Source organism: Gekko japonicus, unplaced genomic scaffold (genome assembly GCF_001447785.1).
Source record: "Gekko japonicus isolate JY-2015 unplaced genomic scaffold, Gekko_japonicus_V1.1 scaffold2519, whole genome shotgun sequence".
Taxonomy (NCBI): Eukaryota; Metazoa; Chordata; class Lepidosauria; order Squamata; family Gekkonidae; genus Gekko; species Gekko japonicus.
The window spans coordinates 146,138-160,075 of NW_015164271.1; the positions used below are offsets into that span (position 1 = coordinate 146,138).

A 13,938-nucleotide genomic window follows, 5' to 3' on the forward strand; every position below is an offset into this window, starting at 1 on the left:
AAGAATGACTACGTTGTTTTGATGGGACCTCGACACTCTGAGGGATTTACAGTTACTCATGTGTTGACATGGGACTAACAATGATGGGGGTAAGGGAGGACAACATATATCCTTTTTAATCACACACACTTCGCAGTCGACAGGGAGTTTGGTCAGCTGTAAGCAGACGTGTTCCGGCAGCATTCTTTAGTCGGCGTCGCTTGATGTCGTCAGCATTTTTCTCAGTCGCAGCGCACCACTTCCACCGTCTGGCCAGAATGGCCCATTGCAGGCTTTTCTTTGATGCTGCATAGATCTCTCTCTCTCGGCTTTTGATCTTATGCGCGGAACTTCCGTTTGTCGGCTAACACTTCCCACCGAGGGGGTTAAGTGTGCCCACCCTCTCTAAGGAGTGGTACCCATTTTATCTACTCGCCGAAGCTTTCGAACCGCTGGGTGGACGGCGAGCTGGGGACACGGCTGGTAGCTCACACCAGTGCGGGGCTTGAACTGACAGCAGTCCTGTTCAGCTCAGATGTTTAACCAGGGGATAAATCCCCGGTGCCACTGCTCCTCTTATCCCAGTTCAATGTTGTTGGTAGCGGCTCCTAATCGAAGACTTGATGGAAGAGCTCCGTTCTGCAGGCACTGCGGAACTGTCAAAGGTCCCACAGGGCCCTGATGTCTTCCGGGAGCTCTTTCCACCAGTATGGAGCTGCTACTGAGAAGGCCCTGGCCCTAGAAGAGGCCAGTCTGGCATCTTTCAGTCTGGGTAGGATCAAGCGGTTTTGAGAACCTGATCTCAGTGCTCTCTGGGGAACATGTGGGGAAAGGCAGTCCCTCAAGCAGACAGGCCCCAACCAGTGTTCCCTCTAAGCTGAGTTAGTGTGAGCTAGCTCACAATTTTTTAGCCTCCAGCTCACAGATTTTTGTCTTAGCTCAGGAAGGGAGGCTCCAGAGCAAACTGATTTATGCAGTAGCCAAATTGTGAGTTACTGGCTCACAACTTTAAAGCCAGTAACTCACAAAGCAGAATTTTTGCTCATAAGACTCCACAGCTTAGAGGGAACATTGGCCCATATAGGGCTTTAAAGGTCAAAACCAGCAGCTTGAAGCAGTTTTGTGCACCACAGTTCTCACAGAGGCCACCCAGCTGCCTCCAGGAAGGCCACAAACAGGAAGTGAAGACCACACACAGTGCTTCCCTCTAGGGCTGCCTCTCTGTGATTCAGAGATACACTGCCTCTGAACCTGGAGGCTCCATTTATCTACGATGACTAAAGTCCATCGAATGACCAATTGCCTTGTTTCTTGTCATCTTCTGGGCATGGAACAGCAGTCACTGGGGGTGTGGGGGGGAAGGCGTTTGTGAATTTCCTGCATTGTGCTCAGGGTTGGACTAGATGACCCTGGAGGTCCCTTCCAACTCTATGATCTTATTATTCTAAATATGTCTGGAGGGGAGGCGGTGGCTCAATGGCAGAGCCTCTGCTTTACACACGGAAGGTCCCAGGTTCAATCCCTGCTATCTCTAGTTAAAAGGACCGGGCAATAGGTGACGGGAAAGACCTCCGCCTGACACCCTGGAGAGCTGTAAAGAGGGGCTGTGACTCAGAGGTGGAGCCTCTGCTTGGTATGCAGAAGGTCCCGGGTTCAATCCCCGGCATCTCCAGTTAGAAGGACCAGACAGGAGGTGATGGGAAAGACCCCAGCCTGAGACCCTGGAGAGCTGTAAAGAGGGGCTGTGGCTCAGTGGCAGAGCCTCTGCCTGTCATGCGGAAGGTCCCAGGTTCAATCCCCGGCATTTCCAGCTAAAAAGGACCAGGCAGGAGGTGATGGGAAAGACCTCAGCCTGAGACCCTGGAGAGCTGTGAAGAGGGGCTTTGGATCAGTGGCAGAGCCTCTGCTTGGCATGCAGAAGGTCCCAGGTTCAGTCCCCAGCATCTCCAGTTAAAAAGGACCAGGCAGGAAGTGATGGGAAAGACCTCACCCTGAAACCCTGGAGAGCCACTGCCGGTCTGAGTACCCAATACTGACCTCGATAGACCGATGGTCTGATTCAGTAGAAGGCAGCTTCATGTATGTCTAATCTTCCTTTAAAGCTGTCTATATACTATCAGGCATGTGTGCCCCCCCTGCAGATAGCTAAATCTGCAGATGGGGGCTACACAGACAGGAAACAGATTTTTTTAGCAAACTTGGGGGAGTCGTTACTGGCTAAATATCAGGAGAGACTTCCTCGCTATAAGGGTGGTTGAGCAGTGGAACAGTCTGCCTCGGGAGGTGGTGGATGCTCCTTCGCTGGACGTTTTCAAGTGGAGGCTGGACGACCACCTTTATGTCGTAGGGCTGTCTTTCGGCTCTGCTCCTGCAGAGGGCAGGGGGTTGGACTAGATGACCCGCAAAGTCCCTTCCAACTCTAACATTCTATGATTCCCGGAAGAGAAGACGAGAATTCCCACCGGTTCTGTGCCCAAGAACGACACCGAGAGGTTATAAAAATAAAAAGGCAGTGAAATGTTTTATTGACAGTAAATATCAAACGAGCAGTTAACACGGAGGTGGTGTAAGGGGGGCGGGGGGGCGGGACCGGTTTTAGGCCAGACTGCGAACGATGCTGGAGTTCGCCAGTTAGAGCGCCAGATGTGTGCTTTGGGCCTCCAAGATATCACTTGGGTACGGGGGCGGGGGTAACTCTCACCCTCCGTGCTGTTTGGCCCCTCCTCTTTCCCCGGTCACATCCCTGACGTATTGTGTCCCCTCCCCCGTCCCCACCAGCGACTTTTAAAGGGCCAGATTATACCAGCTCCGGCTTGAGAATTTCGGCATCACACAGCTTGGCCCTGAGCTCAGCTAGAGAAACGGGACGGGTCAACTTAAGAGGAGGAATGCACGGTACCAATGAACTTTAAATCCCATAATACCACCCCCCACACACACACACACAGGATGCTGGGAACTGTCATTAGGCACAGGTGCCGAGAACAATCCGTCCAATCCCTGAAGGCCCAGACCGACGGCTCCCGGAATCCCTCGCAACCGGGGCGGGAAAGTGAAAGGAGATCGACAGCGCAGAAATGCCCCGGCACGCAATACGAGGAGTGAGCCGTCCGTCTTCATTTCTTCCTGCACGGATGGATCGATGCTTTGTTGGGACGACGGCGCCCCATAGAATTCCCCCCCCCCCCATGGCCACTGTGAAGTGGAGAACTGCCCCGGCCATTGGCTGCCAGCCACAAAGGCTTCTGGAAACACTCGTGGGAAGCCAAAGGAGAAAGGAAAACGGCAGCTGACAGTTGAGGATTCCGTGCGACCCTCGAAAATCGCCCTGGTCTGCAAGGCGGGTTCTTCTCCAGACGGCCTTGGCTCCCACGCACAGCACAGTCTTTTTCTATTAAAAACGACACAAACAGAAGTCCCACCCCAGCATGCGCGTTTCCTTGGCGCCATCAAAGGCTGGAGGAAGAGGCCGCTTCCCACTGTCGGAAGATCCGGAACACCTTGCTGGATTTCACCGAGAGGCTCTATAGTGTGAGGGAGAGAGACAAAGAGAAGAACATCTGAGACTTCTGCATCCCTGTCCTGAAAATGGCCAGTTACTTTGGGATTTGGGTGTATTCAGGAGCTACCAGTCATGGTGACTAAAAAGGAACCTCCGTGTTCAGGGACAGTCAGCCTCTGAATATCAGTGCCAGGAGGCAACACAAGCGGAAGGTCTCAACTTCTATGCTGTGGTTGGCCCTCCAGAGGAACTGGTTGGCCCCTGTGTGAGACAGGAGGCTGGACTGGATGGACCCTCACTGGTCTGATCCAGCAGGGCTCTTCTGATGTTCTAATGAAGGAACTCGGCCTCTCTGCCCTATTGCTGGCCCTCCAGAGGAACTGGTTGGCCACTGTGTGTAACAGGAAGCTAGGCTAGATGGACCGCTGGTCTGATCCAGCAGGGCTCTTCTGATGTTCTAATGAAGGAATTCGGCCTCTCTGCCCTGTTGCTGGCCCTCCAAAGGAACTGGTTGGCCACTGTGTGAGGCAGGATGCTGGACTAGATGGACCCTCACTGGTCTGATCGAGCAGGGCTCTTCTGATGTTATTATGAAGGCCTCGACCTCTATGCCCTATTGTTGGCCCTCCAGGGGAACTGGCTGGCCACTGTGTGAGACAGGATGCTGGATTAGATGAACACTCACTGGTTTGATCCAGCAGGAGTGATGTTCTTAAGAAGGCCTCGGCCTCTCAACCCTGTTGTTGGCCCTCTACACAGGAACTGGTTGGCCACTATGTGAGGCAGGAGGCTGGACTAGATGGACCCTCACTGGTCTGATCCAGCAGGGCTCTTCTGATGTTCTTATGAAGGCCTCGGCCTCTCTGCCCTGTTGTTGGCCCTCCAGAGGAACTGGTTGGCCCCTGTGTGAGGCAGGATGCTGGACGAGATGGACCACAGGTCCGATCCAACAGGACTCTCCTCATGTCCTTATGAAGGTCTCGGCCTCCATTCTCTGTTGTTGGCCCTCCAGAGGAACTGGTTGGCCGCTGTGTGAGACGGGAGGCTGGTACTAGATGGACTGCTGGTCTGATCCAGCAGGGCCCGATGTTCTTATCAGAGGAAGGCCTTGTGGGTTTTTTTGGCCGTCTTCCATTTTGAGATATACAATGGCCATTCGACTATTGCAAGCGCTCAGAGGCAAAAGCCACATCCATTCTGTACGGCAGGGGTCGCTACCATGGTTTCCACCGTCCCTACTGACACCTTTTCTGGCACCCGCAAGATTCTTAAGGAAGTGGGTGGGGACAGGCAAAGGTTTTCCCAACAAGACTTCCGAATTAACTACTGGAGATTTGATTGGCCATTGGAGATTTGATAGGCTGTGCAGATTTTTAAAAACATTACTTTGGCAGCAGCTGCCACCCTAGCACAAGGATGTTCACTATGTAACTGAAGGGAAGTTGCAACAACCTTGATGAAAGGTCTGGTTTGGTGTTGGGTGGCGGCCATTTTGTGGCTGGCTTTGCCTCCGGTGGCGGCCATTTTGTGGCTGCGCCCACCATGTCGTGTCAGGATTACAAACGCACCTGCGGGCTCAAAAGGGTTGGCGAACCGTGCTGTACAGCATCCATCATGCCCCGGGGCCCTGAAGGAGGAGTTCTTACCTCAGACGCCGTATCCGCCAGACCGTCGGTCTGCTTGGAAGAGAGGAGAACCTTCAGGACCGCTTGCCAGCCGAGATCTGACTTTCTGGGTGTTCCGTCCGCTTGGTCTTCGCTGTTCCCAGAGGTTTCTGTCTCCTTCACCGTGTTGACCCAAGGACACCAGTCGCGGTGCTGGGAGACAGGGTTGAAGAAGCTTCGGGGAGATGAATCCTGAGGGACACAGTGAGGTATAGAGGTTAAGAGTGCTGGACGAGTATCTGAGAGACCCGGGTTCAAGGAGGAGGAGGAGGAGGAGGAGAGATTGGATTTATACTCTGCCCTTCACTACCTGAAGGAGTCTCAAAGCGGCTTACAATTTCCTTCCCCTCCCCACAACAGACACCCTGGGAAGTCGGTGGGGCTGAGAGAGCTCTCTTGAGAACTGCTCTTGAGAGAAGAATAGACTGGATTTATAGCCCATGGCCCTCCACTCCCCGAAGGAGTCTCAGAGCGGCTCACAAACTCCTTTCCCTTCCCCTCCCCACCACAGACACCCTGTGAGGGAGGTGAGGCTGAGAGGAGGAGAAGGAGGAGGAGGAGAAGAAGAGGAGGAGGAGGAGGAGATTGGATTCATACCCCGCCTTTCACTGCCTGAAGGAGTCTCAGAGCGGCTCACAAACTCCTTTCCCTTCCCCTCCCCACCACAGACACGCTGGGAGGCAGGTGGGGCTGAGAGAGCTCTCTTGAGAACTGCTCTTGAGAGAAGAAGAGACTGGATTTATACCCCATGGCCCTCCACTCCCCGAAGGAGTCTCAGAGCGGCTCACAAACTCCTTTCCCTTCCCCTCCCCACAACAGACACCCTGTGAGGTAGGTGGGGCTGAGAAGAGGAGAAGAAGGAGGAGGAGAAGAAGAGGAGGAGGAGGAGGAGATTGGATTCATACCCCGCCTTTCACTGCCCGAAGGAGTCTCAGAGCGGCTTCCTGTCCCTTCCCCTCCCCACAACACACGCCCTGCGAGGTAGGTGGGGCCGAGAGAGCTCTTTCGAGGACTGCCCTTGAGAGAACAGCTCTGAGAGAACTTGTGACTGACCCAAGGTCACACTGGCAGCTGCATGTGGAGGAGAAGTGGGGAATCAAAGCCAGTTCTCCCAGATTAGCGTCCGCGCTCCTGACCACTACACCAAACTGGCTCTCAAATCCCCACTCATACCACAGAAGCTTGCTGAGGGACCTGGGCAATGCTCCCTCTAAGCTGCGGAGTCTCGTGAGCAAAAATTCTTCTTTGTGAGCTACTGGCACGAAAGTGGTGAGCGAGCGATTTGGCTGCTGCATAAATCAGTTTGCTCTGGGGCCCTCCTCCCTGAGCAAAGACAAAAATCCATGAGCTGGAGGCTAAAAAACTGTGAGCTAGCTCACACTCACTCAGCTTAGAGGGAACACTGGACCTGGGGCCAGGCGTACTCAGTCAGCCTGACCTACCCCACAGGGTTGTTGTGGGCATAAAATGGAGGAGAGGAGAACGGTGTGAGTGGCTTTGGGTCCCTACTGAGGAGAAGTGCAGGGTATATAAATGAAGTAAGTACGTAAAAGAAGAAGAAGAAGAAGAGATTAGATTGGGTTTATACCCCATGGCCCTTCACTACCCAAAGGTGTCTCAGAGCAGCTGACAAGCGCCTTTCCCTCCCCCTCCCCACAACAGACACCCCTGTGAGGTAGGTGGGGCTGAGAGAGCTCTGACAGAAACTGCTCTGTTTTCAAAAACAGCTCTGAGAGAACTACGGCTTGCCCAAGGTCATCCAGCCAGGTGCAAGTGGAGGAGTGGGGAATCAAACCTGGTTCTCCCAGATTAGAGTCCGTGCACTTCACCACTACACCAAACTAGCAGTTCCAAATGAAGAGGAGAAGGAGAAGAGGAGGAGATTGGATTTCTACCCCCGCCCTTCACTACCCAAAGGAGTCTCAGAGCGGCTGACAACCTCCCTTCCCTTCCCCTCCCCACCACAGACACCCTGTGAGGTCGGTGGGGCTGAGAGAGCTCTGACAGAAAGTGCTCTTTTTCATAGAACAGCTCTTATCAGAACCACGGCTTGCCCAAGGTCATCCAGCCAGGTGCAAGTGGAGGAGTGGGGAATCAAATCGGGTTCTCCCAGATTAGAGTTCGCGCACTTAACCACGACACCAAACTGGCTCAGAAAGAGGAGCAGTTTCAAAGGGAGGCAGGACTGTCTCCCCCCTTCCCCCAACGGTTCTTTAACAGCCACGGGGAAAGGCCGTGGTTCAGTGGTGGAAGGTCCCCCGAGGCAGGTAACATCCTTGCCCGTTTGCTCTGCCGCACACTCACCGAGCTGCTGGAGGAGCAGAGGCGTGCCCTCTTGGCCTTCCGGTGGGGGCTGGACGGCACCTCCGCGCCCAGGCCGCTGGCTTCGCCTTGCCCCATGCTGCGGGTCACGGGGCGGCTCCGGGGGGTGGGGCTGGCCGCTTCCCCATCCAGCCGTTCGCTGGAGCTCGAGCTGTCCCAGCTCCGCATGCGGCTGATCCCTGGGGACGGGCTCTTCTCCTGCTGCTGGGGGCAGAAAGGAATCCAGATACTGATTTTGTTTCGTAGCTCTTCCTCCATCGGCATGAAAGAAACAGCTTAAATGATATGTCTATTCAGAACGATAACATCCGAGGTGAACAAGGATTGTGCGGGCTTCTAAGGGAAGGTGCATGAACAATTGTTGTGACGCTTTATGAGAAGCCTCATCAAAATGTTTTGTGAATAGAGATGTAGAATTTCTGGAAATTTTGAAGCTCGGGGAAAAACCCGTTTTTCCCCCAGGTTTTTTGGGTTTTTTGAAAAAAACAGAAATGTTCGGAAAAATTGAAAAAAAATGGCCACATTAGCACTTCTTTTTTCTTTTCCAGACTGAAAGTCATTCTGTTACTTTAGGAACATAAAATATGACTATGGACATTTTCACTTGGCATGAAATGATCACAACTAGCATATTAAAAGTATAGTGTATCCAAACAATGATTACAAACAGAATACCCACCCACATGCAAAAACAGAACTGAAACCTTTTTCTTTTCTTGTGACAATAGCACCTCCTAAAGGAAGAAATGCATCTTGTTCTTGCATTGGAGAGTTCAGTTTGTAACCTAGGACTTGCTTGTCCTCAGTGCACAGAAATTAGATCAATCTGATACCATACCTATTTTTTAGAAATGATCTGGAAAATATTTGAACACCTTGTCTTAAAATATTTTATTCATCATGTTAAAATAAAATGTTCCATATCAATTTTTTTTCTTTTCTTTTTTCAATTTTTTCGGAAATAAACAAAAAAGGCTTCAGGAACAAAATGGAAAACCCCCCGGTTTCCCCCCGATTTTTTCTGGGTTTTTTTCTGGGCCTTCACATCTCTATTTGTGAATAGCTATGTAGGTTTTCAGAGGCAACATCAGCAGTTGGAACTTGCTGTGAAGCATTACGAGAAGCTTTATCAAAATGTTTGTGAATAGTTGCCTGTTGATGAAGCGTTGTTCTTGTATGTTACCTTAGAAGTCCATACAATCCTTGTTCACCTCAGAAGACTGTAATGTTAGGGTGCGGAAAGGAGGCATGAGACAGGTGCACTAGACCTTTGTGGAAATTCAAGTTGGCATCACCCCGATAGAAACAGGGATCCCACAAAGAAGAGGAGCAAAAATTACTGTCTCCACTCCCAACCAATTCTCCCTCCAAGCTGTGGAGTCCTGCGAGCAAAATTTCTACTTTGTGAGCTCCTGGCCTCCAAGTTGTGAGTGAGCATAAATTAGTTTGCTCTGGAGCCATCCCTTCCTGAGCGAAGACAGAAATGTGTGAGCCGGAGGCTAGAAAACTGTGAGCCTAGCTCACTTTAATTCATCTTAGAGGGAACACTGCTGCCAACAAACACTTGGGAGAGCAGCATGCGGCAAAAGGCTCAGAGTACAGGGAGACCGCTTGCATTGGGAAACGATTTTGTGCTCCAGACCACACTACAGCGGATCAAGGAGGATTCTCAGGCAGGAATATCACATGACCCTCCAAAGTCGAACCGGCAAGTGGCCTCCTTTGAAATGGACCACGCTCGAAGCAAGGCAGTGTGGGAACTCTGTCCATTCACAGATGCAAGCCAACACCTGATGATGTAGCCATCAAGTGACAAATGCAGTTGTGTGACACCCCCCCCCCCCAAGTGATGCCTGGAGAAGTTTAGGAACCACTTTCCTTGGAAGGTCGGAGATCATGCCTAGCACCCTGCCCGGAACACCTTGTACCTGAGGTCACCACGTAAAATGTCCCATCATTTAATTCCAGAATTCACCACTGGCCTAGAATCCTAGATGATTATAAAAACGACACCAACAAGGATTCGAGCCCTCTTCCATGAAGACGGCGCTAATTTAATGGAACCACCATGTTAACAGGCAGTAACTCTAAATATCAGATGCTACGAGAAAACCTTGAACCACAAGGAAAGCCTGGGGATAAACGTTTTAATAAATAGTTAAATAGCAGAGGAATGCTGTCATCTTGGTGAACTGCTTGTGCGCTCCCCGCAACCATCCACCATCGGAAGGAAGATTCTGGACTCAATGGACCCTTCCATCTAATCTAGCAAGGGCAATCCCTTCAATTTCCTTTTTCTAAACCTTTAGGAGAGAGTTAGAAGAAGAAGAAGAAAAGAAGAGATTGGATTTATACCCTGCCCTTCGCTACCCAAAGGAGTCCCAGAGCGGCTCACGAACTCTCTTCCCCTTCCCCTCCCCACCACAGACACCCTGTGAGGCAGGTGGGGCTGAGAGAGCTCTTGACAGAAACGGCTCTTTTTCAAAGACAGCTCTTATCAGAACTATGGCTTGCCCAAGGTCATCCACCCAGGTGCAAGTGGAGGAGTGGGGAATCAAACCTGGTTCTCCCAGATTAGAGTCCGCGCACTTAACCACTACACCCAAACTGGCGCTCAAGAAGAAGAAGAATAAGAGGAGGAGGAGGATGGATTTATACCCTGCCCTTCACTACCCAAAGGAGTCCCAGAGCGGCTCACGAACTCTCTTCCCCTTCCCCTCCCCACAACAGAAACCCTGTAAGGTAGGTGGGGCTGAGAGAGCTCTTGACAGAAACGGCTCTTTTTCAAAGACAGCTCTTATCAGAACTACGGCTTGCCCAAGGTCATCCACCCAGGTGCAAGTGGAGGAGTGGGGAATCCAACCCGGCTCTCCCAGATTAGAGTCCGCGTACTTAACCACGACACCAAACTGGTTACCCCCAGTTACCGTCGCCCTTTCCTTTGGCTTGCGCTGAATCTAGTCAGATGATGGACGTCTATCCTTCCCAAGGACGGATGAAGCACTCAAGGCCTACCTGTTCACAGCCCAGAGGGAAAGTTGTATCCTGGCTTCGGGTGATCATCCGGCGTGGAGAGGTGGGGACCGCCGGGACTTTGTCCGATCGCCCGTCGGTCGGATTGGGGGGGGTGGCCATCAGGCCGGCGGGCGGGTCCGTCTCCGGTGCAGTGCACTCCGCCTGGTGGAAGCCCCAAAGCCCCACCTTCCTCATGCAGCGGCAGCAGGTGATCAAGGGGAGAGGGATGGATCCGGAGGAAGGGCTGGGGGGTGGGAACCAAGGAAGAGAGTCAAGAATCAAAGCAAAATCATCTGATGTGCACAGATATGTAATTTTAACGTGATGTGCAAACGCACGCACATTCATAAATTTTTATTTATTATAATTATTGCAGCTTATATACATACTCTTACATTAAATCATTGTGCTATCCTTTTACCCCCCCTCCCTCCCCCCTCCCTCCTTTATAGTATCTTCATATTTGTAACCGTGTGCACAGATTCTTCATTCGTATTTGGATATTTGGATTGGCTTCCCCCCTTTCCACCCATTCCTTATATCCCACCCATTTATTTGTAATCTTTTGACATTTCTCCTCCCATGTCTCTTCAGTAATTATCTGTGCAAATATATCTAATTGTACGCGTTCAAAGACATAATTATTCCAATTTTCCATTGTCCATTTGTGCCTATCCCTCCATCCCAATGCTATTACAGCCATCCCGGCTAAAACCATAATTTTATATAACTCCCGTTTATTTCTTTCCACTTTTTTATTTCCCAATATTCCAGAAATAGGCAAGTCCCTATTAATCTCTATATTAACTTGAAATAAATCATAGATAACCCTTACAATCTTTTGCCAAAATTCCTTAACCACTTTACATTCCCACCACATATGGGCGTATAGACCTACTTCTTGGCCACAGTGCCAACACTTTGGATTCGTTCCTTTAATCATATACGCTATCTGAGCCGGAGTTCTATACCATTTCCATATAAATTTCCTCACCAATTCTTTATCTCTATTCAATTTATATAATGCCCCCGCTATCCCTTTTTCTTTTACTTGTCTTCTGCTTAATATTTCATCAATTTCTGTTCTCTCCCTGCTTATCCCCTCTAATCTTTCAGATTTAACTAAATTGTATAGTCCTTGCACCTCTAACCAGTACTGCTTTCCGACTTTCTCTGAAAAATTGTTTTTTGCAATTAAAGTTCCTCCTTCAACAAACATATCTTTTAGCCAATAAAAACCGCATTCTTGTAATTTCTTCCACCACCCCATATCGGTAAATTCCTTATTTATATATTTTAATGGCATCCATTTTGAATAGCCTGGCAACCATTTCCTTTTCCAACTTTTCCAGATACCTAGAGCTATTTTCCTTGGTCCAATCGCCTTCTTATACGCCATCTGCACCTCGCCACAAAAAATCCCCTCTCTTCCTATTCTATTATTTATCTCATTTTCCAGCCTCACCCATTTAACTCTATCACTATATCCAATCTCTATTAAATATTTCAATTGAAATGCCTCATAATACAGTTCCAAATTTGGTATCGCCCATCCCATCTCTTCTTTTGGTGCATAATTTACTATGTCTGGAGTTCTAGGCCTTTTGCTTCCAAAAACCCAGTTTTTAAATACCTTATTCCATGTTTTAAACCACTTCCTCCTTATCGGGAGCGCAATTACTTGAAATAGATATAATAATTTTGGAATTAAAAACATTTTGACTGCCCTAACCTTACTTAGGATAGACAAGTTCTTATTTTTCCAAGCTCTCATATCTTTCTTAATCTTCCTCCATACCTCCTTATAATTCACATCAGGTATCTTATCCACATTTTTAATAATCTTCACCCCCAAGTATTTGATTTGTTTTCTCTTAGGGTCCATCTTTGTCATTTCCACTATTTCTTTCTTTTCCTCTCCACTTACGTTCCAGAACAATATTTCCGACTTGTCCATATTAACTCCCAATCCAGATTCCTCTCTAAAGTCTCTCAAAATAATTGAAAGTTCTCTTACTCCCTCCAATGGTTCTACTAATACTAACAGAATGTCATCTGCATACATATTTATTTTAATTTCTTCCTTACCCTTTTTATATCCTTGTATCCTGACAGAGTTTCTTATCCTATCTGCCAAGTATTCCATTCCCAACACAAATAATAATGGTGATATTGGGCACCCTTGTTTAACTCCCCGTTGTATATTGAATTGTTCTGAAACTCCATCATTCACCCTAACTACTGCTTTACCTCCTCTATATAATTCTTGGAGCACCCTCACGAACTTGTCTCCTATTCCTGCCTTTATCATAATATTCCATAAAAATTTATGTCTTATAGTATCGAAGGCCTTGTATACATCTAATTTCAATAAGGCTAATTTCCCTTTTGGCCTACTTGTTAACACGTTTATCACGTTTCGTATTGGGTGTCCAATATATCTTCCACTTATAAATCCATATTGATCTTCTTTGATTATTTTGGGAAGTGCCTTTTCCAAGCGTTTTGCCAAAATCTTTGTCAATATTTTATAATCTAAATTTAATAAACTGATAGGTCTGTATGCGCCTACCTCTGTAGGGTCCTTCTGTGGTTTTTCAATCACTACTATTTCCGCTAGTTTCCACGTATCTGGAGCCCTTCCCCCTTTTAAAATATTATTGAATACTTTTTTCATTTCTGGGCCAATTATATCTATTGTTTCTTTATAAAAATCAATAGTAAACCCATCTAATCCTCGGCCTCTGTGCCCTGTTGTTGGCCCTCCAGAGGAACTGGTTGGCCCCTGTGTGGGACAGGATGCTGGACTAGGTGGACCCTCACTGGTCTGACCCAGCACGGCCTCTCAGAGACAGTACAGGCAGGCTTCTGTGAGCTTCACAAGCCCTCCTGGGACTCCGGCCACCGACGTACCTGCTAGTCCAGCCGCAGAAGGCCAAGACGCAGGCAGGGATGTGGACCTGGAGGAGGTCCGAAGGGCGCTTCGTGGCGGGCTTCCCGCCCTCCGCTTTGCAGTCGAGTTCCTCCTCGATCAGATGGAGCAGGAGGCTGATCTTCTCTTCGGACAAGGACTTGGGAGAGGGAAACAAACAGACGGTGAGCTGGCACATGCCGCGAGGGTGCCTGCTGCCCTCTGTTCAGTTCACCAGATGGGCTACCAGACGCCTGCCCGTGGACAGGAAGTGGCTGAAAACTGCCACGTTTCCCCAAGCCAGTGCTGGCCAGGAGCACAAAGCTTGGTTGATGTAACAGAGCAGTGGGAGGTGGTGGAGTGGAATGTTCCCTTTACAGACCGCAAAGGTGACGTCACATTTTACCAGGGGTCATTCCGTAGAAAAAGAGGTGCAGGAGCTCATTAGCATAACTCATTTGCATATGCCACACCCCCTGACATCACCGGAAGTGTGTCAGAAGGCAACACCCACCGCTCAGGCTCCACTGGACTGTTTTGGATTG

At 49.5% G+C, this 13,938-nt stretch overlaps 1 protein-coding gene and 1 non-coding gene across 3 annotated transcripts in view; one reads left to right on the forward strand and one right to left on the reverse strand.

The window, feature by feature from the left end:
* Positions 1 to 1,717: 1,717 nt before the first annotated feature.
* On the forward strand, positions 1,718 to 1,789 carry TRNAD-GUC. The gene has a single exon. It is a non-coding gene; the product is annotated as a tRNA-Asp (tRNA).
* Positions 1,790 to 3,156: 1,367 nt separating this feature from the next.
* ZC3HC1 (zinc finger, C3HC-type containing 1) overlaps positions 3,157 to 13,938 on the reverse strand; it is a 24,789-nt gene continuing 14,007 nt past the window's right edge. The window contains exons 6-10 of one of the 2 annotated variants that reach the window (XM_015408746.1): positions 13,396 to 13,553; positions 10,483 to 10,726; positions 7,450 to 7,668; positions 5,128 to 5,337; positions 3,157 to 3,503 (exon numbers count right to left, since the gene is read on the reverse strand). In XM_015408746.1, coding sequence (XP_015264232.1) covers positions 3,429 to 3,503; positions 5,128 to 5,337; positions 7,450 to 7,668; positions 10,483 to 10,726; positions 13,396 to 13,553 — 906 coding nt within the window. In that variant the 3' untranslated portion in view covers positions 3,157 to 3,428. Of the gene's footprint in view, positions 3,504 to 5,127; positions 5,338 to 7,449; positions 7,672 to 10,482; positions 10,727 to 13,395; positions 13,554 to 13,938 lie in introns of both variants that reach the window. The other variant, XM_015408745.1, reaches the window with a different exon arrangement.